The following is a 23000-nucleotide window of genomic DNA, read 5'->3' as shown; positions in this document are numbered from 1 at the left end:
GCTCTTAAGAGGAGCGAAAGGGGGAAGGAATGTATCCCTTGAGAGCGAGAACCCTCTACGTTCCCTATCGGCGGGGCGTCTGTCTCTACGCCGTGGGGCAAGAAGAACGGATGACCCGACGTCTGAATTTCGACTATGATAAGCTAGTCCGTCGTGCCTGTGCGTTGCTGATGATATTCCACACCTGCATCAGCTGATTGGTCGGAGGAGTATTTGAGGTGTCCGGAGCATTTCACAGAGGTACCATGTTATCTGTCTTCAATTCTTGGCTGATAGGAGAATATGATAAATGACGTCTCATCGAGATTACTTATAGGCTTGAGGTCAGATTTCCCGTACTCACATGCTATTCATCACCGTGTATCATTTGAGCCTTTTCACTCGCCTTGAACTCGACTCACTCTCGGCTCACTGACATGGCACCCATCTTACCCCGAGGAGCGGGGTACGGAGTAGTCGTGAGTCTGTCCAAGAGCATTCCTCGTGTCTGACCACCGGGGCATAGGTGGGAATGGGATTGGTCTTCAGTCTGGTCATGGTCGGGTGAGGAGATGCGACAGTAGATCGACTAGTGGAATACTTACCCTCTTTATCGTAGGTTAAGCAAGATCCAAACCAAATACACGTCTCACAAAGTCACTTCCACCGAAGAGTTCACCTCGGCCAGTAGAAGGTAAGCGTCCCAGTCCACATCCAAAAATCAAGACTGACTATGTGCATTTAGCATTCCACCTGGTCTGATCGCCGCCGGTATTGTCAGTGCGTGGACCTGGGCGGCTACCCTGCTACAATCCAGTGCTACGGGGTCGGTCTTATCATCCTCTCATGTTTTCGTACGCCATTGACATCTGCAAAAGGTACAAATTTGGAATCAGTGGACCGTATTGGTATGCCTCAGGGGCAACTATCCAGAGTTAGTCTGTTCAGCTTGACTCGCGTAGCCGTCAGAGATATGTTGCTGATTCCTCGCAGTCCTTCTTTTCGCCATGATTGCAAGTAAACTGAAGCAGAACGCTCCAAATTGCCACACGTGAGCGCCCGGGAGCTGTCCTGAGCTTCGAATGAAACTTACAACCTACCAGCTTCCTGGAGATCATTCGTGCTCGATGGGGAAAGGCAGCCCACTTGACATTCTTGTTTTTTGGTCTTGCAACCAACATCATCGTCTCGAGTGAGCTATACCGATACCTTGTCATGATGCCGGCCTGATCCTCACAGCCATGCTCATCCTTGGAGGATCCGCTACTGTCACCGATCTTACCGGGATGAACACCATCGCAGCCTGTTTCCTCATCCCACTCGGCGTATCAATCTACGTTCTAGCCGGCGGAATGCGAGCCACTTTGATCGCAGACTACTCGCACACCCTTGTCCTCTACTGTATCTTGATAAGCTTTGCCCTGGTGGCATACGCCACTAGCCCAATCATCGGATCACCAGCCAAGATGTGGGAGATGCTCAAGATTGCGACAGAAAACCACCCGGTCAAGGGCAATGCGGAAGGGTCGTATCTGACCATGAGGTCAAAGAGCGGCTTGATCTTTGGTGTCTTGAACATTGTCGGCAAGTGAGTGTGAGCGAGTGTCTGAGTTCTCACAGCTAACATTTGTTCAGCTTTGGAACGGTCTTCAATGGTAGATCTCGTCATTCAAACCTGTACCATCATGCTGACAGCTCGTCCCAGATCAGGCCTACTGGCAAAGAGCCATCGCGTCACGTCCGCAAACCAGTGTCAAGGCTTTCCTACTTGGAGGTGTCGCCTGGTTCTCAGTCCGTGGGTATTCAATCACATGCACCTTGACTGATAGGCTTTGCAGCGATGGGTATCGCCACTAGTCTCGGTCTGGCCGCCGTCGTTCTCGCTCACGGTGACAATCCACTCATCACCCTGACCTCGGATGAAGTATCGGCAGGCCTGCCAGCAGTGAAAGGTGAGCCTACAGAAGGGCATGCACGACAAAAGAAACGCCGTTGACGTTTGATCTCAGCCGCCGCTGCACTCATGGGTCAATCCGGCGGAATCGCCATGCTCATCTTGCTCTTCTTGGCCGTCACTTCAGCTTGCTCCGCCGAGCAAATTGCTGTCTCATCGCTCTTGACGTATGATGTCTATGGGACATATGTGAACCCTCATGCGTCTGAAAAACAGATCCTGAGATCTTCTCAACTGTGTATCTTGCTCTACTCCCTCTTCATGGGTGCCATTGCCACAGCCTTCAACTATATTGGCGTTTCCATGGGCTACCTCTACGAACTGGTGAGTGTTGTGTGGTGTCGTACTGTGATTGTTGATCAAAGTATTTCCCAGATGGGGTGCCTGATTGGCTCAGCGGTCGTTCCCATTGCTCTATGCATCACTTGGAAAAAGGCCAACGGTACTGGAGCGATAGTCGGAGCCATTGTCGGTTTCTGCGCCGCCATTGCAGGCTGGATCGGTATCACTGCCAAACTCAACAACGGAGTCGTCACTGTCGACACGACTTTTGGGGATTATGAGATGCTCACCGGGAATCTGCTTGCCATTGGAATCGGAGGTCTTATCACCGTTGGATGGTCGATCATTCGACCTGCCAATTTCGACTGGGAAATCACACGAGCCATTAATACTGTCCAACATGGTCAGGTCGACGTTCATTCCAGTACACCCTCTGGAGCCGCGACGCCTACTCGGGAGAGCAAGGACGAATCTGGTGCATTCACGCCCGGCGAAAAGGATGGATCAGGTCTAGCTGTAGCGACACTTCCTGTCGTCGAGGATTCCGAAGAGGATCAAGATGCGAGAGATCTACAAAAGGCTTTCCGATTCGCATCTTGGTCTGCTTTGTCACTGGTGCTCATCTTGATCATCTTGATCCCTCTGCCACTGTTCTTCTCTTCATACGGTGAGCTAGCCACCTTGTTATCCTCCTGAGCCTGGTCTGACACGCACCACAGTATACCCTCAGCATGGCTTCACCGCTTGGGTCAGCATCAGCTTGATCTGGTTATTCGTGGGCTTGGCCCTAGTCGGTATCTATCCGATGTGGGAGGCCAGACATGGTTTGAGGGATATTGTCAACGGGATATGGAGGGACCTAAGACGCAAGTAAGGGACAGGGGCTGTCTGAAGACATTGACTAGGATTTGAGTTGTCCAACTAGGTAACATGTGATGCACAAGATGGCGTCATGCTCAATCGGTCAACCGGGCATGTGCCATTTCAGTTTTCACTGCCAAGCTTTTCTACATACCTTATTTGAAGATCTGTGGCCGCGGCGAGATAGGTTGAGATAGAACAACATAGCACTTGTTCACAAGTTCGTCTCGTCACGGCTCTACTACCTCTTTACATCCATCCTTGCTTGCTTCAGCTTCCTCCCTAACACCCCCCTCGCAATGCGATCGCTGCCCAAGCTTCTGCCAGCGTTCGCTTTGCTCGTCTCCTCTTCTGCCAGTGTCGTGCCGCGTGAATCAAGCAGCACATCATGGTATAAGACTGACAAGTCAACCCTCCGACCCGAAATCTACGAGTACATCGAAAAGATCAGCAAGAGTATGGATATTCCTGGATTTACAGTCGCCATTACCAGTCCGAAGGGTGATGAAATCTGGTGCTTTGGGAGACGGGATATTCAAGGGACCCCCGTGGATCCAACGGTAAGCGAGCTAGTGATGATGAGGAAAAGTGGTTCAAACTGCTCACGTCGACTTTCTGCAGACCTACTTTGGCCTCGCGTCGAATTCCAAGTTGATCTCTGGCGTCACGCTTGTCTCTCTTATGGAACAGGGCTTTGTCCTTGAGAATGGTGAACGCTTCTCTCTCAACTCCAGGATCAAGGATGTGGATCCGACATTCAAGATGGTGAACCAGACTGCCACGGAAGAAGCGACAGTATACGATTTCCTTTGTGAGTCTGGCGCATATCTCTGAGACGCCTCGTTGAAACGAGCTCCTCATAGCACACTATTCTGGGCTACCAGGACACAACTGGTCTCTTCAGCCGAATGATACAAACGAATCTGCCTTTGAGCGGTTGTCCGTCCTGGAACCGAACCTTGGTTTCCGAGAGCTGTGGCAGTACTCCAACCTCCACTACGTTGCAGCAGGTCACATTGTGGACAAGGCGACCGGTCAAGACTTTTACCAGCAATCAGAGGACCTTGTCTTCAAGCGACTCGATATGGAAGCTACGTGGAACGCCTCAGAGGCTCTCGCTACTGGTCGACTGAGTCAAGGTTTCCTCCGTCAAGCTGTCAATCAGACTGCTTGCGCAATCGATCTATACGCTCTCGACCAGACTTTGCCAATCATCGCCCCGTTGTTCATGGCCAACGGCAGCTCTTCTTACCCTCTTACCCTAAACTCGATGTGGCCTGAGAGCTGTCATGGCAGGCAGGAGTCTGTGGTGTACTGGACCAATGGCACTGGACGGGAGTGGGGAGCCGGTGGTGCATCGGTCCTCACTGGTGAGGCTATCGTGAGTCCAGCGGCCTTCCCCCCCAGGTATTTGGTTGATCCTCGTGCTCAGCTCAAGTGGATAAAAGAAGTCGTCTCGCCAAAGAAGATCTCCCCATCCGTCATCGAGACGGTCAACACTGGACACGTCAACACTTCCTTAGCTCCTGCGCCCGACCAACCACCCACCCAGTACGCTATTGGCACAATAAATCTCTTCTACAGAGGTTTCGACGTCAAGACCCATGATGGTGATCTCCCCGGGACCAACTCTCAGTTCTTCCGTGTGCCCAATGAGACAGTCGGTGTGTTCGTCGTCACAAACGAAGACTACTACAATCAAGGATGGTCCAGTCCCGTAGCTCAGACGATCCTGGACGACCTACTTGGACTCGAACCCGTCGACCATTTCACCGAGACTTTACCACTCGTCGTACCTCTTCTTCCCTTGGTCGCTCAACTGGCCCAAGCGAATGGCTCAGACGTCGCTACGCCTCAGGATCTTTCATCAACCACACCCGACACTTCGTCAAATCCTGCATCTGCATCCATCGTCAGGCGCCAAATGACCCCAGTCGACCTCGATGATTTCTTGGGACAAACTTTCTCCTCACCAGGTTACCTGCCCTTCACCTTGGATGTGTTGAATCTTACAGACAAACAAGGCACTCTGGACAAGTACGGCTTTCCAGCGGATTTCCTCATCACCGATATCGCTACTCTCACCTATATCAATCTGACCGGACCAATCCTCATTGCCGAGTACGGGGCCAGCTTCTGCTCTCACATCGTTTTCACTCAGGCAGATGGACCTTATTGGAACGTGACCGGTGCCAAGATCTGGGATCGCGTCCGAGGTGGGCAGGATGATCAAGGAGATAAAGTCAGTCCAAAAATCGGCAAACTGACTGGAGTCGCCCCTGCTGTCTTTACACAAGATGGAATCGGCATGTTTGGCAATATCCTCACCACGAATACAGCGGCAGGTATCGTACTGCCCGTCCTCGAAGACGTCAAGGAAGTGGCTCCGCTCTTCTTTCATCGTGTTCAGGGGTGAAACGAGAGCTGAGCGAGCTGTCCTCCACGTTTGTATAATTCAGAGACATTGATGATACATTATGAAGCGCGACGAGACTCGTTTTGACCAATTTGATGACACGTAACATGCATGACTATAGGATCTCTGCTCGCGCCAGCGATGCTTTCGCCGCACTGCGATTCCGCCACAACGTCTCTGTTGGTCTCGGGTATCTGATCGACCGGTCTCCCGGCGACCTCGCCAGCCGATAAAGTGATCGAGTGCTACCTAGTGAGAAGGCCAAAAAAAAAAAAAACCGGGGGGCATGTGACTCAAGCTCGTTCTGAACTCAGCATGTGCAGCCAAATATGGGTGCACTTTACGACACATTCACAACCTCATCTCCCCATTCATCGTCGCGGTGACCAGCCGACCGTCTCTCTTGGCAGACCCCTTCCATAGCAGTCCTCTGCCACTTTGCATGAATGGAACCACGCAGATCGTGACTTGTGGCACACTGTCTGCTGATTCCCCTCTGGAGGTTTCACAATCGTCACACAAAGATCACCTCTCGTCTGCAGCGTCATCCGTACAAATCTTTCTCCTATTCCATTCATCCAGTCGTGAGCTGCTACAACTGTGTGTGAGAGAGAAGGGAGCAGTGCGGTGAAGTTATAAGCAAGCGATTCTGCTCTTGATTCTTCTTCTTCTTATTCAATTCGACCTTTCACAAACTTGCTCTAGCTAGCATAATATCGCTGTCGATTCCAAATTTTGAGCCCCATTCGCCCTCAAGATGCTTACAAGATCAAAAAAACGTACTGCCGAGTTTCAGCTCACCAGAGAGGACTCGGTATCCCCCGTTGCTGCGACCGCTCAGGAAGCGGAGGGATCTGGGACGAGGGCTTCGCTGGAGCCGGTGGAGGGAAGAGAGTCAGTGAAGACTCGAGTCCCTCAATTGTGTTGCTGATAAGTAGCTGTTCAGAGTCCGACCTCTACCTAGGGCACAGGAGGCTCTGATCACTGCCCGGGGCTTGAAACGAGGAGCATCCGTTCAAATCACGAAGGACACCCCGGAGGAGACTGCAACAGAGGAGCCTGAGACGCCGGTCGTCTCAACACGCGAAGTAGAAGGACGAGAGTAAGTACCAGGAAATGAGATGCTGTAGACGTATTGACAACATGAACTACAGAGTTCGACCTCTTCCTAGGCGAACGAGAAAGACAGACAATGCGAACGGCATGATCACTCTCAACGTCAATACTCTTCGGACCCTCAGCTCGAGGTTGGAAGCAAACTCGCAGGCGGACATCTCGGAGTTGTTACTGGATCTCACCAAGGCATACAAGATTGGGCTACGAGCAGTTCGAGCAAGAAAGTCTCCTGAGTCTTCGAACTCAGAGGACGAAGAAGGGAACGCGATGGCTGGGCCCTCCAATAGCGTTGATAACGGTGTGGAGAGTAACATCCGTGCCCTCTACCCTTCGACGCCACAAAGGTTGACTGGTCCAACAGAGCGGCCAGAGACTCCCGCAGGTCCCTCAAATATCCATGAACCGCCCTCGACAGATGCGACCGCCACTAGCACTGGCCTTCCTCAAACCCCACAGGCTACTCAGCCGGCTGAGGAGGAACTGACAGAAGCTCAAGCGGCTGCTTTGGAGGATGAGTTGTGGGGAGGCCCACCTGAGATTCCTCCTCCTTACAATGAAGCTGGAGGGGAAGCAAATGCCGTCCAGCTGCAGGCCGCCGCACCACCGGACCCTCCCCGTCACGGTACGAATCTCGAAAGGGATATTTTCAACTTCAATGCTCAAGCCGGTATCACCGATCACGACCTGTTGCCTGTTGAATACGACATCATCCGACCAAATTGTACGATGAGATTGCTGGAGGTGATGACTGGACTTTGGCAGCCAATGGGAACGGGGGTCTTCAAGATCCAGAAACGTGGAAACACCCGGTATCTCATCTTCGAGAATCTTGATCATCGATGGCTGATGGTGAGTATCTTTTTCTTCTTATGGTGACTATGGACCCATTTGCTGATTTGGTACAACCATCAGCGTTACAGAATGGACCGATGGTTTGACATTTGGAACGAGAGCCCACGCGGATTCACCTTCGTCGGCAAAGACCTTAATGAGCGGATCGGTCAGTATTGGATCATACTGGATAACGCTCAGAACCTGGCGAGGAAGCTCAAACATGAGCACATGCTGTTCAAGGCAGGGCGATGAGGGGATGGGTAGCTGAAGCGTAAAGGGGGGGGGGGGGGGGGGGAGGGGGATCCTGCAGGTGGGTAATAGCGAATGCGCCGAGCGATTTCACTGACACTTTGCAGGCTGTCAAGTAGGGGTCGCGGTCGTCAAGTCATATTATTTGAGCTCGAAGGTTACAGATGGTCTTGCAATCAGTCTCGGATGCACGAAACAACACTTGGGATCTCAGATGTATAATGAATCGCGAAAAATTGTGCGCCAGATGTCGGAGGTAGGGAGATGCAGGAGCGTGCAGGGAGAGCAGGAGGTCACCGAGCTTCCTTTCGGATTCTGGTGAATTTACCGAGGCGATGAGGGGTTGAAGTGAGTGCTCGCGCGCCTGCTTTGGTATCTGTTCACCAGCTGATCAACGCAGGACCCTCACGTTTGGGGCACGAGAGGTTTCGCTAGGCAGTCGAATAGTGACCAAGCCACCACGACACGAAGCGATGGGAGCTTTAAGTGGGCATTATCCCTTGGCCACTGCTGACGTGTCCCAGGACTCTCACGCTGCGCTGATTTCGTCTTGCAAGCGGGAATCAAGGCGCTTTCAAGTATACCGTTGAGAGGTGTAAGTGAGAAGAAATGATCCACGGTCGATGGTTGACGACGGCAGGGCTCTCATGTAGCATGCAATTGGCTTCCAAGATCTCTGAGGAATCGAAGAGTGGAAGTCAGTCCAGTGTGAGCATTGAAGCGGACCATCTGACAGCTGTCAGAATCTCCCTCCAAACCTCAATTGGCATATCAGTCGCGTCCTAGCTTTTGGCGGCGGCTGAATTTATGCTTCATCCGACGGCAGATCTGACCTGTAAATCATGATCAGGATGTGTCTTCAAAACCGTCAGAGATTCCGCACAATGGATGTGATTGAATGATGCTTCTGCATCCCTTTCTGAATCTTTAGCCATCACAACGTTGCAGGTTCAACGAAATGAGATGTTATAATGTAGATATGCAAGCTATGGTACCCGCACGCGAAACCAGATCTGAACTGATTAGCCGGCCGGAGCTAATAAACACCATGATCGCGCCCCCCGCTCTTGCGCTTAATTTTGATGATTGATTGTCTGATTACGCGCAGCTAAGCATACCTGGACGTTGCATTCGACCTCTTGCGCAAACACTCACGGTGATCTCTGGGTCTCAGCGAAAGGAGTGTACTTGTTCCATACATCCTTTCACCTCGTTCGGAATATCTAAAGCCAGGTGGACCGCCTTTGTGAATGGTCTCAAGGTGACTCACGCCTCTGCTCGAGTTTCACTTCACGATGATATCATCACCGCTGCGCCGGCCGCTTTGTCAACATGCTCGAATCATAAGATCCAATAGATGGCTCACTACAATCGGTATCAGAAGAGAGGATCCAAAACGGATTTGGGAGCGCCGAACTCCGTTGACGCCCGCTGCGGTCTCACTGCTTGCTCGTGCTGGGGAGGTCGAGGTGGAAGTTGAGAGTTGTCAGAGGAGGTCTTTCCCGAATAAAGAGTACGAGAAAGTGAGCCATGGCGTCGATAAAAGGACCACGAAGCTAAATGTGTATTCCAGGCCGGAGCTAGGATAGTACCTTCCTTGTCGCCTAAAGTGGACCTCGTTTTGGGCATCAAGGAGCCGCCAGTGTCTGAAGTTCACCGATTGATTGATGCTGAGAAAGGCCGTAAGAGGACCTGGATGGTCTTTTCCCACACACACAAGGGACAGGTGAAGGATGAGCTCCGTCATGACTGAAGTCTGACTGACCTTTCTCAGAAATATAACACTGGCTTGCTTTCCTCATTCCTGGGCACAGACAATCAACAAACGTTGATCGACTATGAGCTGCTCACGAGGGAAAAGGCGGATGGAAAGGGTAGGGAACGTGTTGCTGCTTTCGGATGGTATGCTGGAGGTGAGAAGGCTTTGGCTCGGATCAGAGGGTCAGCTGATCAGAAGCAGCTGTCGGGGCAGGAGAAGCTTTGACATTGACTGGATTGGCTCTTCTTCGAAAAGGAATCGCTACATCATTACTCGTGAGTTTGAAGCGGAATATGGCAAAGTTGTGCTCATCTCTGGTCAGAACCTGTCTAGACCTTACACTTTCAATTCTTTGGACGACTACAGGGCCGCCGTTCGTGAAGCCGCAGCGGCGATCGCTGCAAATCCACCGCCTGAACCAATTGTCATTGGTGTGACTGGGTATGTGGAACCTTTTTGAAGCTCGAGACTGAACCTCTTCTAGCCGAGGAAAAGTGGCTACAGGTGCAATGGATATCTTGAAGGAGCTAGATCCGGTTTGGGTCGAAAGTGATCGCTTGTCAGAGATCACAACGGATGGTGAGTTTCTGATCAGAGTGGACTCTGACTCCGCTTTAGCATCATCATCCTCCAAGGTCATTGTGTCAAATCTCGATCCCGCACACTATATGCGTGCGAATGGCAAGGAGAATTCGTACAGTCGTGTGGGATACTATGCCGATCCCAGCAAGTTCAAGAGCCATTTCGACGAGGTCATTGCCCCCCACCTGACAACTCTCATCAACGGGCAAGGTTGGAGTAAAGGATTCCCCAGAATCCTTGACAATGCTCAAATGGAGGCCCAAGTTGCGAGAGCCAAGAGAGATGGATCAAAGCCGAAGCTGATTGCGGTTCAGGACATCACTTGCGACATCAATGTGAGTGGCTCAAGTAAGACTTTTCAACTTGCTGAATCGACCAGGGCAATTTGGAGTTCATGGATAGATCAACGACCATAGATCAGCCGTACTATGACGGACCTGGAGGCGTCATGATCAGTTCAATCGACATTTTGCCGTCCGAGCTACGTAAGTTACACCTTGTGCAGTGTTTTATGCAATTGACGATTTCCCAGCAAAAGACTCGTCTGAGCACTTCTCAGACTGCATTATCCCTTACGTGCGACAATTGGCGACAGGTGCCCACGATGCTGTTCTTGAGGACACGTTGTCACGTGCTACCATTGTGCGGAGCGGGACCATCACCGAGAATCACAAAGGTCTTATGCCTCGTGTCCAGCAATGGAGAAACGAGAATGTGGGTTCTGGGCGGAGAGCCATGTCAACAGCCTCCCGCGATTCGGGCATCCATCGGAAAAAGAAGGTTCTGCTTCTGGGAAGTGGACTGGTCGCTGGTCCTGCTGCACAGGTGCTTGGGTCTCGATCGGACATTGTGGTCCGCCTGGGTGAGTTGACTCTGCTCCGTATGTGATTGTCTAACCCATTGCAGCGAGTGTCGATGCTAAGGCAAATGATGCAATGAGCGCAAAATACGCCAATATGTCGGGATTGACACTTGACGCTACGAACGATGCTGCAGCTAGTCAGGCTGTTGAAGAGTCGGATGTTGTGATCAGGTGAGTTCTGACAACCTAGACAACAAGCGCTGATCTCTGCCCGTCCTTAGTCTCCTCCCTGCGCCCATGCACACACTCATTGCCGAGCATTGCGTCAATCATCGCAAGCATCTGATAACGGCGAGTTACGTCTCCGACGAAATGCAGGCCTTCAACTCCAAGTGAGTTGCTCTCCAGCAGACAAGGGCAACTGCGCTGAAGCATAACAGGGCTGAAGACGCCGGCATCATAATCCTCGGGGAATGTGGCCTGGATCCTGGGATCGACTCGATGGCAGCCATGCGAATCATCGATAGAGCCAACAAGGAGGGCAAGACCATTTCCTCTTTCATTTCTTGGTGTGGTGGATTACCTGAGCTGAGTGCCAGCGAGGTGAGCATGCTTGCGAAACTTGGGGCTCCTCTGATAGTGGACTATCAGGTCCCGTTGCGGTACAAATTCTCTTGGAGTCCAAAGGCCGTTCTGACCGCTGCGCTGAATGATGCCCACTACAAGCTGGATGACCAAGTGAGTCATAGGTATCGCCCCGGCGATAGCTCTGACATTCGCTTAGATCCATCACGTTCAAGGCGATCAATTGTTGGCGCAGCATTTCCCTTCCGTGGGGCTCTGGGATGGACTACCGCTCGAGGGATTAGCGAATCGCGACTCATTGCTATACGCTGAGAAATATGGTCTTGGAACGGTCGAGGATCTGTCGAATCTGTTCAGAGGGACTCTCAGGTGAGCTATGTTCTCGATGGTCTAGACACGACTCAAGGGCGTCTACAGATATCAGGGTTTCTCGCGTCTCATGGACTCGTTCCGGCAGCTGGGTCTGCTTAATCGCGACGCGCTAGACCAGCAAGTGGAGAGCTGGACAGACTTGCTTTTGCAGAGCGTCAAGGTCTCCCAAAGGCTTCCGGATTCGACCCGTAGTGAGGATCTTCCAGTGATCGTTAAGGATATCGTCGATTCCAAGGTGGCGGACGACACTCTGCAAGCTTTAGAATGGTATGTTGCTGCAAACCGCTTCCGGTCGATGTGGCTGACCTTCATAGGTTCGGTGTCCTTCCTAATGGCAAGCAGAATACAGTGTCCAGACCAGTCACTGCGTCTCGCTCAATGGCGCCAATCGACTACTTTGCACAATTGTTGTCGAACAGACTGAGTTATCACAAAGGCGAAAGGGACACGTGTTTGCTTCACCATGAGTTTGTGCTGCATCCGGCGAGTATGGATGCCTCCCAAGGTGGTCCTGGACAAAAAGTCACTGCTAGTCTGTTGGCTTACGGGGACGACGATGCGTCTGCGATGGCTGTCACGGTCGGCAAGACACTGGCTTTTGCCGCTCTCAGAGTTTTGGATGGGAAAGTTGCCGGTCGTGGTGTCAGGAGACCTCTTGACAAGGATGTGTACGAAGGTGTATTGGACGATTTGGAGAGTGTCGGGGTCAAGGTTGCCGAGAACTGGGCATAGATTCGTTTGCATAATCACACATTCATCAGCATTGGGTCAAGTTTCATGCATTTATTCATACAACAAAAGCCAAGAAAAATTGACAGCGCTGGGCATCGTGGAGAGCTCTGTCGATCTTGGTGTCTACAGCTGCCAGATAGAGATGAGATCGCGATACCAACGTGTTCCACCTGATGCTTGATCCGCTTGATCATCCCTGACGATGCCGAACACTAGAGCATTATCTCCGGAAGATTCTAAGTTCGCTACGGACTCGATCAGCTCCTTGGCCAGACCTATCGGGAGGTTTTCCTGCGATGCCAATTCTATCAAGCTTAAACTTGGCTCAGAGGCAACTTCGGTAGGTGACGTAGTCGTCTGCGACAGATGTGTGTTCTCTGTTGGAAGATCCGGTGGAGTCAGACGGTCAACCAGGCGACTCAGAAGATTGACCGGCTCGAACCGTGGCGAGTAGAGAACCCTCATCTGGGAAGGCAGAACGAGTGTTCGGATAGGGGGCGACGTGTTGTCCGGTAACAGCGGTAGAACAGAGATGAGACTTGAAGGAGGTAGCAGCGCTAGCAGATGTCAAAATCTGTGTCGAGCAGAATAACACATTAGTGCTCACCTATACCTCTCGCTCGCATCCACAATCCCCAGACTTCATCCAGAGCGATCACACCGCGTCCTTCATCATTTGACATTAAGCCTTTAGAGCCTCTTGAACCCGTCAAGAGCTGCCCAAGTTCTTGAGCCAGCCCCTGTTGGTACTTTTTCTCATCGCGAACCATATCTGCCGTGAGTGCAGGGGCAGATAAGCCTAATTGGACGAGCGAAGAACGAATTAAAGTCGCATCCTCCTCCGCGATTGCTGCTGATGTCCCAGAAGCTTGTTGGGCCGTGAGCTTGGCGTTCAGGGATTGAGCCATTTTCACCTGGCTTCCTCATCAGCTTGCATCCATGACACCCGCTCGCATCGACTTGCCATTTCTCCAGCTCTGACCATGAGAATCTCAAGGTCTTTGAAAGCGTCTTGCATGTGGCTATCCTGGGCTTTGCTGTCGAGGCTGATGGATTGCATGATGTGGTCTACACCAAAAGAAAAAGGTGAGCGATCCATGGGCAAAGAAAGCCAGTCTACCCACCGATACCAGCTCCAGCTCGTGGTGTGCTTGGTCTGTCTGGCCCTGCAGTCTCGCTTGCCATGATTTTGTGTCTGTCACTCTTCTGAATGTAGTGTATGAGGCTCGGCTGCAGATCTACCAACATACCTGCTGCTCCCTCTCCCACACTTTGTCACTAAGGATATTCTTCAATCTCCTGTAAGCATCCTGGACCCCTGTCTTACGGAAGCTGAGCCGGACGATATCGTACCCGTCACTCGTTCGGGGAATATAGCTCAGATCCGGACTGTTGGCTATTCCACTCGAAGAGTCTTTGGGCTTGCCGGGCTTTCGAGGAAGCGGTGTGGAGCAGATCTCGCAGTTGCGTAAGGAACGATGATTCAAAAAGGTGCAAGCTGGGCATGCTATACGTCCTTCCGGATCGTCATTCATTGGCGCGGATGGCGGAGGTGGTGTTTGAGGAACGGGTGTGGATGATTGACCCAGGACAGGCGTAGCGGCACCTGAGGTGGGAACAGAGGAGCTGGAAGCTTGGGTTGGAGTGTAGGATACACCACACAGGGAGCATCTAGTGCTCGATGTTGGGATGCCAAAACCTCTGATGGGATTGACGAAACCGCATACTGCACATGTCCAGTTCTGTCCGATATCCACAGAGCTGGAAGTCTCTGGTGTATGGTTCGCCGCTGGAGGATTGGAGACGCTGTCTCGTTCTGGACCCGTCCCATTTGTGCTTGGCTTGCCCATTGAGAGTGTAATCTTGGGAGAGGACCTCATGAATCCGTTGTAGAGCTCTGTCTGCCGGACATTTGACAATGAGGATTGAAGCGGGGCAGCGGGGCGAGACGTAGACGTTGATGACGGAGACGAGCTTGGAATGACAATGAGGCGATGAGTCGTGAAATGAATCGTTGTCTCTTGGTATCCAGGGATCTTGTTGCTCCTTTACACGGGTCAGTGCACTGAAGCAGACATTGAGCGACTTACCCTTCGTACAGACCCACATTATCCCATCCTCCAATCCAGGTCTCTCCAGGCTCAAGATCAGCCGATACATTCTCCCCACGAGTAGACTCCCATGTCCTCCAGAAAATCGGAGACAGTCCAGGAGGGAGCTGAGACGCCATACTGCATCGATCTATGCTATATCCTCATGCTGCAGCAATCTTGCAGGATGGATTGAATGAAGGATGAATGACGAATTCATGTTGTTGATTCGAAAAAGTGATCGACGAACCGAAATGCCGTTCAGTTCCAAATCTCCTTCCTCTACTCAAGAGGCCCGGTTCGCAGAACTCGCAAGTACGGAATCCCTTGCTCGAGATCAACGGCATCATCAGGCAGTCAGAGGCTCACGCCATGTACTTCATTGAAGAATCGCGCTGGCGCGGAGTCTCGGAGCAAGACGAGGAAGATAACTTTTGGGACCTCCCCGCACCAGAGATCCTCCCTGTTCGAGAGATGCTGGAGTCCTTATTAGGAGTGAACGTCCTTGCTCCCTTGGTCCGATGCTCCAAGTTGCCTTTTCGACACCTTTGCTCGCTATACGAGACGCACATCACTCATACGCCCATGATCTTGGCTCAAGAGTTCTCGAGATCCCAGTCGGCTAGAATGAGCGATTTCTCTACCTCAAGCGATGAGCGAGGGGTCTTCTGGATGGAGCCGAAGGCATCAGCGTCATTCTCTCGCGAAGTCGACGAAAATCGGGGTTCCAATGGATCGACCAGTTCGAATCGAGGTCAGAGGACCTATTATGAGCCTGGACCGTCAACCCGCCTACCTCCAATGCCGATACCGCCTACCAAGCGCTCTCGCCTAGTCCGAGGAGCGCTCGTTGCTCAATTTGCATCGCCAAATGCTGAGCACCTGGCGGACTCTGCTGAGCTGGTTGCAAGATACGTTGATGGCCTGGATATCAATTGCGGCTGTCCCCAGAGCTGGGCGTACAAGGAAGGGGTCGGATGCGCTCTCTTACGCAAGCCGGAGCTCGTGCACGATATGATACGGCAGGTCAAGGGTAGAATGGGATGGAATTGGCCAGTGAGCATCAAGATCAGAGTGGATCCTGAGCTCAAGTGAGTCGAGCGAATGTGTATAGGGTGCGTGGCTGAAGCCTTCAGATTGACCGATCAGCTGGTAAAGAATGCTCTTGCAGTGAACGTATCTCACATCACAGTTCATGGAAGGACGCGATTCCAGAAATCTTCCGACCCAGTCTCGTTGGAAGGCATAAAGTTCGCAGTCGAGTCGACCAGCGGGCAAGTCCCATGCGTTGGTAATGGTGATATCTGGAGTTATCAAGACGTGGCGCGGATGCGGGAAGCGACTGGTGTGCATGGAGTCATGGCCGCTCGTGGCTTATTGGCCAAGTGAGTGCAGGCTCGGTCTTGCTGCCTTACTGATATACGGGCTAGTCCTGCGTTGTTTGCAGGCTACGAAACCACCCCGGCTCATGCTGTAGAGCAATTCGTCAATCTTTCCGTAGATTATGGCTTCATTTTCCCGCTCTTGTGAGTTGAAGGGCCGTATAGAAACGCCCGATCATTCCTCACTCATTGTTGCTCCAGCCAGCGACACTTGGCGTACATGATGGAGGCTCACCTCCTCCGAGCAGAGCGAACATGGTTCAACTCGCTGCCGTCCACTATCTCGACGATCGACTATCTTTCTGGTCGAGGTCTCAACGTTGGGAGGGCTCAAAAAATGTCCCCCGTATGGGATGCCCGACGAGGCCGTACACTGCATTCTGTATGATGTCTCATCTTGTATGTTATGCATGGATGACGATGGTTATCCTTTTGGTTGATATGACTATGCGAAAAACAACAGATCGTGTGACAATGCTGAGCCCACCCCAAAGGGCATCGTTGCGGAATTTTACCTATCGAAGACTCCTGGGCTTCCGGACCGAACTCGAGTCATCTGCAGTCCATCCTGACTCCTTTCTTCCCGTACTGGACTCGACAGCCTCACTTCTCTCGGTCTACTCCTGCCTCTACTTTGTGATCGGGATTGATTGCGCTTGATTGCCAACTCGAGATCCAGATCAGCAACGGCTGTCCGAGTCTCGGAGCTGGTATGTGAAAATGCGGACTTCCCTCGCGGTCCTGACGCTTTCTCATCCTCGATCGGCTCTGCAGGTGATTTCGTAGGTGGACTGTGATGCCGAGTGGGAGGTTGAGTGCTTGGGTCAAAGTAATTGCCTTCGAGATCCCTCTCGTGGTAGGCGTAGTCTGCCACGTATTCTCCAAGCTCGACTTCATCTTGACCAACAATCTCCGCCTCTTCGCTGGATCGGAATTGCAGACCGGGAATCAAGTTAATGATGAACATGATGAGGTAGGTGACAACAAAAGTCCAGCTACAGGTGACGGCGCACCCTTGTTCGGCGTCAGTCTCACAGCAGGACGTCACGATTGAATAACTCACATGCGAGCTGTTTGGCGAGCTGTATATAGTTGTGATCCAGCCAGCCACCTGCGATCTCTGAGAATCCGTCATTGGCCGCCACCGAAGATTGCGCGAATCTACCACCTCATCAGTTCCTATTCGACTTCTCTGGTGCAACGCTTACAATCCAGTCATCAGCAGTCCAACGACACCGGCCAAAGCGTGGACAGCAAAGATGTCCATTGGGTCGTCCACGCGCATGGATGTCTTGAGTCTTGTGCACATATTTGACACGGCCGCGGCGACAACTCCAATCAAAGCTGAAGCAGGTGCTCCTACGTATCCAGCAGCGGGCGTGATGGCAACCAATCCTGCGATACCGCCTGTACAATATCCAACGACCGACCACTTGCGTTCCAAACGGAAATCCATGATCATCCATACGATTCCGCCAGTGGATCCAGCGAGATTGGTATTGAACACCGCATATGCTGCTTTCAGCGATGCAGCAAAGCAAGAGCCGCCATTAAAACCAAGCCATCCGACCCAGAGAAGGACAGTCCCAAGCACGACTTGGCTGTTGTGAAAAATCAGTCGAAGCCCGTGCGTGACATGGAAGCAGAATTCTCACCTGACGTTCGATGGCTTGAATACCACGAGCTCAGTACCGTATCCGCGTCGCTTTCCGATGAAGTAGGAGTATGCCAAGCCACCGACTCCCGACGCTATCTCGACAGGACCCCCACCGGCGTCTGTGGCGGTATTAGATCAAGTGTCTCCTGTGAAAGCATGGGTCACGTACAGTCGTATACGCCCCATTTATAGGCCCAGCCATTTGAGCTCCAGATCCAATGCGCGATGGGGTCATAGACAAGAGTCGTCCAGCAGACGATGAAGACCATCGCAGGAAGCATCCTGCTTCGTTCTGCGGCTGCCCCGAGAAGAACTGAAGGGACGAGGCAGGCGAAACACTGGTCAGAGTAAGCAAGAGACAGCAAAGGGCAGGGGTCCAATTGAACAACTAACCATTTGATACATTGCGAAGACGATCTCTGGGATCTTGTTGTTGGACTCCGGGATCGGTCTCTCGAGCACAAGTCTAAAGCCGACATTTCTAGACTTCATGTGAGCGAAAATACATCGTCTAAAACGCCAACGCACCTCCCGTTGCCCAGAAACAGCCCGCCCGTCTCGGAAAACGTGAGGCTGTAGCCAATCACCCACCACTGTACGGAGGTTATGGCGAGAGCGACCCAGCAGATGAAGATGAGCGACAAAGCGTTCTTTCGTCTGGTGAGCCCAGAATAAAGATAGCCAAGTCCTGGCAACTGGAAATCCGAAAATTCAGCGAATCTCGGATTTTTTAATTGCCGAGTGCCACACTCAGCGCACGCGACTCACCATGAAGATGATGAGAGCTCCGCAAGCTAGTACCCAAGCAGTGTCGCCAGGAGATAGAGCTAGAGGGACAAAGATGAGCCCAGGAATCCTGTGTGTTGTATTTCCACGCACCAACTTGCTCCCCATTATAGTCGACGACCATGTCGGTGCCCAATGGGTCGACCTGGACAGCCCCATTGGCATTCTCCGACAGGGACCCGTAGGCGAAGCTTCCCATGGTTATCCGAGGCGAGAGGTGTTTCTGAGAAGTCCAGTTGAGACCCAGGTGCTGTCTTCCTCAACAAGAGAGCTCTCTCCCTATTCGCCAATCCTTTCGTGATCGTCGCTCACTAGCGCAGGTCGTCCAGTTGTTTGTGTAGCCGTTGATGGCGTAGATGACCTGAGACTAATACCGGGTCATAGGTCTGACCTTGATTCAATCCAGGGTGTCTGAACTGGACCACAGCGACAGGTGTTTCGAGACAGCAGACTTGATTTTGAGACAGGTTGTAAACTACGTTTGCGTCCTTGACATTATACTACTTTGTACTTGACAGCCAGCAACTTTTGCCTTGTCTTCCGTCAGAGATAGTACAAATATAGATTAGCCTGATTCGGGAATTGGCACCAAAAAAACAGAGATATTTTGGAGCAATCTCATTGGTTCATACATCATACACACCACGTGGATGTGGGTGATCAGCATGCTTGCGGGTCATGCACGAGTCTTTGACCCCGACGCAGACTGCGACCAATCACTGTAGGCCTGTCGTAGACTGTGCTGTGGGCTCATTGTCTCTGATGTGCTGCGCGAAATACGTGAGACCATGTCGGACACGAGAAAGATCAGCTCCAGGCTTGTTTGCATTCCTCTAGCAAGTGAGCAAAAGACCTGGCACGCCTCAGAACGGCCTGCCTCATGTGGCCGCCTAGGATGTCCTTCGTATGGTGATCCACATGCGTGTGGATGCTCACAAGTGGACATTTTGGCTGATTCGGGCACACGCAGCCATTACGTCGGACCACAAGGCACATGGGGAAACGCCTGTCATGGATCAGTCTATAACATGCTGGGTCCCTCCAACATGTCAAACGTGACACCGGTCTCAGCGCCGGATGTTCAGGCGATCAGGACAGGCTCGACTTTTGTACTGTCCTGTGGAATGCAGCATATCGAAAGGGTCAGGTACGAAAATCTCGGAGAATTGAGAGGAACGTGTTAAGAGTGGCACTATGCTTTGACGCAAGGGGCTGATTAACTGGCCGTGATCACCCGTCCATACAGACTGTTGCAGGGTGGAATGCGTTCTCCGGATCGCCGTGTCACATGGTGCTACCGCTGCAGCATACATGGTCTTGACCAACTGATGCGATTCGAACACACTGACCATGATGTACAGCAAGACCTGTGGCGGACTCACAAGTAAACAACTGGTTGTTGTGGCATCTACAAAAGGCAGTCTGACTATCCTCTATCCACCCATGCCCTCAAACACTTTGCTCACCTGCCAGCGACCGCCATGCTGAGACTATTTCTCGTCGCCTTACTCGCAGCGCAATCCGCTGTGGCCATCACCAACTTCATCGGGTGTGCAACTGAACTTCTCGCCGGTTGTATTGCGCAGGTAGGAATCACCGACCAGCCTACTTGTGTTGTGAGTTCCGAGGTCCGTGTATAGACTCATAGCTCATTGTGCCCCTCCCCTCCTGGCAGGACAAATGCGCTGCATCTGGTTACAGATATATCTACTATCAGGACAGCCTCGACAGCCCTTGCTATTGTTCTGCTAATTATCCGACCGTGAATGACTTTACCCCGTCCTCCTCTCCCTCCTGCGACACCTCCCATTACACTGTAAGTCTTGTCGTTTAATGAACTCGTGTCGGCGCTCTGAGCTGACAACCTGCATGTTTCTAGGTCGAACGAATTGTCGGTACTTTCACTTACCAATTCTGTGCCCATAACGTTGGCGGCACTTCATCTTTCTCCGGGACCGTTTCAACCATTGAAGATTGTTTTTCATCCTGTGGTCCATACACCTGGGCTTCGTGGATTAACAATGGAGGCACGTTCTGTGGCTGTTGGGCAGACAGTGCGCCCTCTTTCACCAACGATCAGACCTGTACCTATCCAGTGTACAAGCACACGGCTGGATCCACAGATGCTTCCGGCATCTACCGGAAACGAGATGCAGCCCCCAAGCGGATGTTAGCCGGCAGCAATGGCGTTTCCTGCCCTGGTAATCTGCTCCCTTGTTTAGTCGCACCCACATCGGACCCTTCATGGGAAGACAGCTACGAGGTAAGGCATAAAGATTTTAGGATTAGACCTCGCTGAAATACCGGGCTATAGTGCTTGGACACCGTATCTGACCTGGAAGCTTGCGGGGGGTGTCCGTACGGCCTTCACCCTGCCGCATCTCCCTTTATAGGATCGGCCGTAGACTTCGGTCAAGAGTGAGTCATCGCGTATGATTCTGCCCCGATCAAGCTGACATGTCTTCCAGCTGTTCAGCTATTCCTGGCGTTGCGCTCGGAGGGGTGACTTGTGCTGCCAGCAGTTGCGTCGTGACAGCTTGCAGGGCTCCGTACGAGCTAGACAACGGGATTTGTGTCTAGGATGGGCGAGAGGCATATATATCGATCTCACCACTGTCTCTCACTAGATATATGTCCGACTGGTAGAGATTGGATTCTTGGGCCTCATGTATTCGATCGAGGTATCATGCGGCGAAGCCCGCACCCGTGTAACAAAAGTGGCCGTTTATCTTCGACTCTCTAATCATTTATAACTGGATGAGCGTCCTGTGAGCCCGCTCTTTAGACCTCTCTGTAGGTCCGCTGGCCAAGACATGTCCGGCAACTCGAGCCACAGCGGATCATCACTCGACCATAGGCTAACAGGCATCCTCGACGATCGAAAATCCAAGAAGCGGTATCGCTCGCTAAAGGTTTTCGATGACCATAAGTCTGGTCTAGTAGATTTCGTGAGTCGTGTATAGAGACATCGAAGGCCCAACGACGTACTGATTGGATTATCAATACAGTCATCGAATGACTACCTCTCCTTGACGGCCTCAGCTGAGCTACGCGCAAATTTTGTCGCTCGCATTGCAAAGGCACCTCTATTTCTTGGCTCGACGGGTTCCAGACTTTTGTCCGGAGCAAGTCCATCGCACTCAGCCTTGGAGCAACGCTTCGCAGACTTCTTCCATGCCCCGAGTGCCCTCTTGTTCAATTCTGGCTGGGACGCCAACGTCTCATTCTTTTCCACTATTCCTCAACCTGGAGATTGGGTCGTATTTGACGAGCTGGTGCACGCCTCCGTCCATTCTGGTCTGAGGGCATCGCGTGTACACCCTGATCATAGGATAGCCTTTGATCACAATGATTCTGAATCTTTGGGAAAAGTCCTAGACAGAATCTCCAGCAGTCCAGCGGCAAGCTCTCACAAGGGTCCTGTGGTTTTTCTGGCACTGGAAAGCCTTTACTCTATGGACGGGGACATGGCGCCTTTACAGACATTCCTAGATGTTCTGGACAAATATGTCCCGCGAAGCAGGCAGTGCATCGTTCTAGACGAGGCACACTCCACTGGTGTCTACGGCCCCCGAGGACGAGGTGTTGCATATGCTTTGGGAGAAGAGGGAGGATGGGAAGAACCCAATATGAGCCAAGGAGCTGGAAGAATCGGTGTGAGACTCATGACCTTTGGCAAGGCTGTCGGGTGCTCAGGAGGTCAGTCCTTCGGTCCCATACGTTTGTGCCCCCGCTGATGGTATCATAGCCGTTCTTTTATGCTCTCCGACTATTCGCTCTTTCCTCATCAACTTCGCCCGTCCGTTCATCTTCTCCACAGCCCTCCCTCACTCGTCTCTGCATGCCCTGGAGGCGGCCTTTGATATCATCCAGAGTAAGGATGGCGAAACCCGTCGTCAGAAACTTTTCGCCCTCTGCCGTCACTTGCATGCCCAGCTCGATGCGCTATTGGAGACTTGTCCCCGGAACCTTCTTCGTCTGCCTCCGAGACCGCCCAGCGTCTCCAATCCGGGCTCCGAAAACGCGGATATGAGCTCAATAACCCCCATTATCGGCCTGATTACTCCGAATCCACATGCTCTCTCCGCTTTTCTGCTTGAAAAAGGCTTTATTGTTCGACCAGTCGTCCCGCCGACAGTGCCCCCAGGCAGCGAAAGAATTCGACTTTGTCTCCGATCAGACATCCCTCATAGCGTCGTGGATGACTTGTCAGCTGCTCTCAAGGAATGGATCAATCAAAAGCAGGGATCCGAGAGGTATGGATCGATTGTCGGGTCATCAGTCTTTGCAAAGGCCAAGCTATAGGCTTCTAACGAGTCCATCATACACACACAGTAAGGATGTGTTTATAAACCTCATCGGATACCCCGCATCGGAAGTTATGCATCATTTACGACAGAGTGGTACAGTATGTTCATGATGCAAAGCTCTTTGACCCATGTTCACAAGATCAGCTCTTGTGAGGGTCGTAGGTCCCGCGATGCTGGTCGGAAACTCGGGCTCTTCGACCTTGATCTACGCTCTGTATGAATCGGCCGAAATCCGCTGCCACGTGGTTGATG

General features: G+C 52.0%; 9 protein-coding genes across 9 annotated transcripts; 7 read left to right on the top strand and 2 right to left on the bottom strand.

Moving 5' to 3' along the window:
- Positions 1-416: 416 nt before the first annotated feature.
- BD324DRAFT_580383 (putative urea transporter) lies at positions 417-3089 on the top strand (the record flags this gene model as incomplete). Its single annotated transcript, XM_022013437.1, has 14 exons — positions 417-458; positions 506-543; positions 599-673; positions 725-805; positions 858-913; positions 973-1030; positions 1083-1171; positions 1219-1567; positions 1615-1634; positions 1685-1774; positions 1818-1931; positions 1989-2257; positions 2309-2882; positions 2935-3089. The coding sequence occupies 14 exons, from the start codon at positions 417-419 to the stop codon at positions 3087-3089; spliced, it is 2010 nt and encodes a 669-aa protein (XP_021870779.1).
- On the top strand, positions 3063-5621 carry BD324DRAFT_626901 (beta-lactamase/transpeptidase-like protein). Its single transcript, XM_022015942.1, has 4 exons — positions 3063-3085; positions 3129-3636; positions 3698-3887; positions 3940-5621. Exons 2-4 carry the CDS (start codon positions 3376-3378, stop codon positions 5490-5492), a joined length of 2004 nt encoding a protein of 667 aa, XP_021870778.1. The 5' UTR covers positions 3063-3085; positions 3129-3375; the 3' UTR covers positions 5493-5621.
- A 628-nt stretch (positions 5622-6249) lies between these two features.
- On the top strand, positions 6250-7694 carry BD324DRAFT_651193 (hypothetical protein; the record flags this gene model as incomplete). Its single annotated transcript, XM_022018288.1, has 4 exons — positions 6250-6386; positions 6439-6594; positions 6647-7457; positions 7521-7694. The coding sequence occupies 4 exons, from the start codon at positions 6250-6252 to the stop codon at positions 7692-7694; spliced, it is 1278 nt and encodes a 425-aa protein (XP_021870777.1).
- A 1081-nt stretch (positions 7695-8775) lies between these two features.
- BD324DRAFT_626887 (Saccharopine dehydrogenase-domain-containing protein) lies at positions 8776-12585 on the top strand. The gene is made up of 16 exons (XM_022015941.1): positions 8776-9214; positions 9265-9417; positions 9466-9604; positions 9652-9725; positions 9773-9891; positions 9935-10029; positions 10069-10367; positions 10412-10517; positions 10565-10894; positions 10939-11065; positions 11116-11226; positions 11275-11437; positions 11486-11572; positions 11619-11788; positions 11837-12058; positions 12106-12585. The coding sequence occupies exons 1-16, from the start codon at positions 8987-8989 to the stop codon at positions 12521-12523; spliced, it is 2841 nt and encodes a 946-aa protein (XP_021870776.1). The 5' UTR covers positions 8776-8986; the 3' UTR covers positions 12524-12585.
- On the bottom strand, positions 12585-14588 carry BD324DRAFT_462229 (EAP30/Vps36 family-domain-containing protein). The gene is made up of 5 exons (XM_022012853.1): positions 13774-14588; positions 13648-13729; positions 13488-13591; positions 13131-13437; positions 12585-13080 (listed from the first exon to the last, which is right to left on the bottom strand). The coding sequence occupies exons 1-5, from the start codon at positions 14401-14403 to the stop codon at positions 12647-12649; spliced, it is 1557 nt and encodes a 518-aa protein (XP_021870775.1). The 5' UTR covers positions 14404-14588; the 3' UTR covers positions 12585-12646.
- A 304-nt stretch (positions 14589-14892) lies between these two features.
- On the top strand, positions 14893-16385 carry BD324DRAFT_601451 (hypothetical protein; the record flags this gene model as incomplete). Its single annotated transcript, XM_022013932.1, has 4 exons — positions 14893-15704; positions 15750-15998; positions 16044-16139; positions 16197-16385. The coding sequence occupies exons 1-4, from the start codon at positions 14986-14988 to the stop codon at positions 16381-16383; spliced, it is 1251 nt and encodes a 416-aa protein (XP_021870774.1). The 5' UTR covers positions 14893-14985.
- A 121-nt stretch (positions 16386-16506) lies between these two features.
- Positions 16507-18637, bottom strand: BD324DRAFT_580319 (putative ammonium transporter MEP1; the record flags this gene model as incomplete). Its single annotated transcript, XM_022013433.1, has 9 exons — positions 16507-17009; positions 17059-17156; positions 17204-17596; positions 17651-17771; positions 17822-17990; positions 18046-18133; positions 18181-18347; positions 18421-18479; positions 18532-18637. 9 exons carry the CDS (start codon positions 18635-18637, stop codon positions 16507-16509), a joined length of 1704 nt encoding a protein of 567 aa, XP_021870773.1.
- A 1282-nt stretch (positions 18638-19919) lies between these two features.
- BD324DRAFT_681473 (hypothetical protein) lies at positions 19920-21120 on the top strand (the record flags this gene model as incomplete). The annotated part of the gene is made up of 5 exons (XM_022019121.1): positions 19920-20054; positions 20114-20254; positions 20318-20701; positions 20753-20856; positions 20907-21120. The coding sequence occupies 5 exons, from the start codon at positions 19920-19922 to the stop codon at positions 21016-21018; spliced, it is 876 nt and encodes a 291-aa protein (XP_021870772.1). The 3' UTR covers positions 21019-21120.
- Positions 21121-21167: 47 nt separating this feature from the next.
- On the top strand, positions 21168-22895 carry BD324DRAFT_601443 (putative 8-amino-7-oxononanoatesynthase). Its single transcript, XM_022013931.1, has 3 exons — positions 21168-21386; positions 21447-22137; positions 22187-22895. Exons 1-3 carry the CDS (start codon positions 21252-21254, stop codon positions 22741-22743), a joined length of 1383 nt encoding a protein of 460 aa, XP_021870771.1. The 5' UTR covers positions 21168-21251; the 3' UTR covers positions 22744-22895.
- The last annotated feature ends 105 nt before the right edge of the window (positions 22896-23000 follow it).

This window comes from Kockovaella imperatae (genome assembly GCF_002102565.1).
Source record: "Kockovaella imperatae strain NRRL Y-17943 chromosome Unknown BD324scaffold_7, whole genome shotgun sequence".
Classification (NCBI taxonomy): domain Eukaryota; kingdom Fungi; phylum Basidiomycota; class Tremellomycetes; order Tremellales; family Cuniculitremaceae; genus Kockovaella; species Kockovaella imperatae.
Note: the sequence above shows the minus strand (reverse complement) of the source record. Positions and strands in the feature narration are given on the sequence as shown.

Bases quoted from the DNA above. Each gene is read 5' to 3' on its own strand.
- BD324DRAFT_626901 (XM_022015942.1), top strand. From the start codon at position 3,376: ATGCGATCGCTGCCCAAGCTTCTGCCAGCGTTCGCTTTGCTCGTCTCC. The intron at 3,637-3,697 runs GTAAGCGAGCTA...GACTTTCTGCAG, and splicing joins GGACCCCCGTGGATCCAACG to ACCTACTTTGGCCTCGCGTC. The intron at 3,888-3,939 runs GTGAGTCTGGCG...AGCTCCTCATAG, and splicing joins GACAGTATACGATTTCCTTT to CACACTATTCTGGGCTACCA.
- BD324DRAFT_626887 (XM_022015941.1), top strand. From the start codon at position 8,987: ATGATATCATCACCGCTGCGCCGGCCGCTTTGTCAACATGCTCGAATC. The intron at 9,215-9,264 runs GTGAGCCATGGC...TGTGTATTCCAG, and splicing joins CGAATAAAGAGTACGAGAAA to GCCGGAGCTAGGATAGTACC. The intron at 9,892-9,934 runs GTATGTGGAACC...AACCTCTTCTAG, and splicing joins ATTGTCATTGGTGTGACTGG to CCGAGGAAAAGTGGCTACAG.
- BD324DRAFT_462229 (XM_022012853.1), bottom strand. From the start codon at position 14,403: ATGAGGTCCTCTCCCAAGATTACACTCTCAATGGGCAAGCCAAGCACA. The intron at 13,730-13,773 runs GTATGTTGGTAG...CACTACATTCAG, and splicing joins TGTGGGAGAGGGAGCAGCAG to AAGAGTGACAGACACAAAAT. The intron at 13,081-13,130 runs GTGAGCACTAAT...GACATCTGCTAG, and splicing joins GATGCGAGCGAGAGGTATAG to CGCTGCTACCTCCTTCAAGT.
- BD324DRAFT_601443 (XM_022013931.1), top strand. From the start codon at position 21,252: ATGTCCGGCAACTCGAGCCACAGCGGATCATCACTCGACCATAGGCTA. The intron at 21,387-21,446 runs GTGAGTCGTGTA...TTATCAATACAG, and splicing joins AGTCTGGTCTAGTAGATTTC to TCATCGAATGACTACCTCTC. The intron at 22,138-22,186 runs GTCAGTCCTTCG...ATGGTATCATAG, and splicing joins GGCTGTCGGGTGCTCAGGAG to CCGTTCTTTTATGCTCTCCG.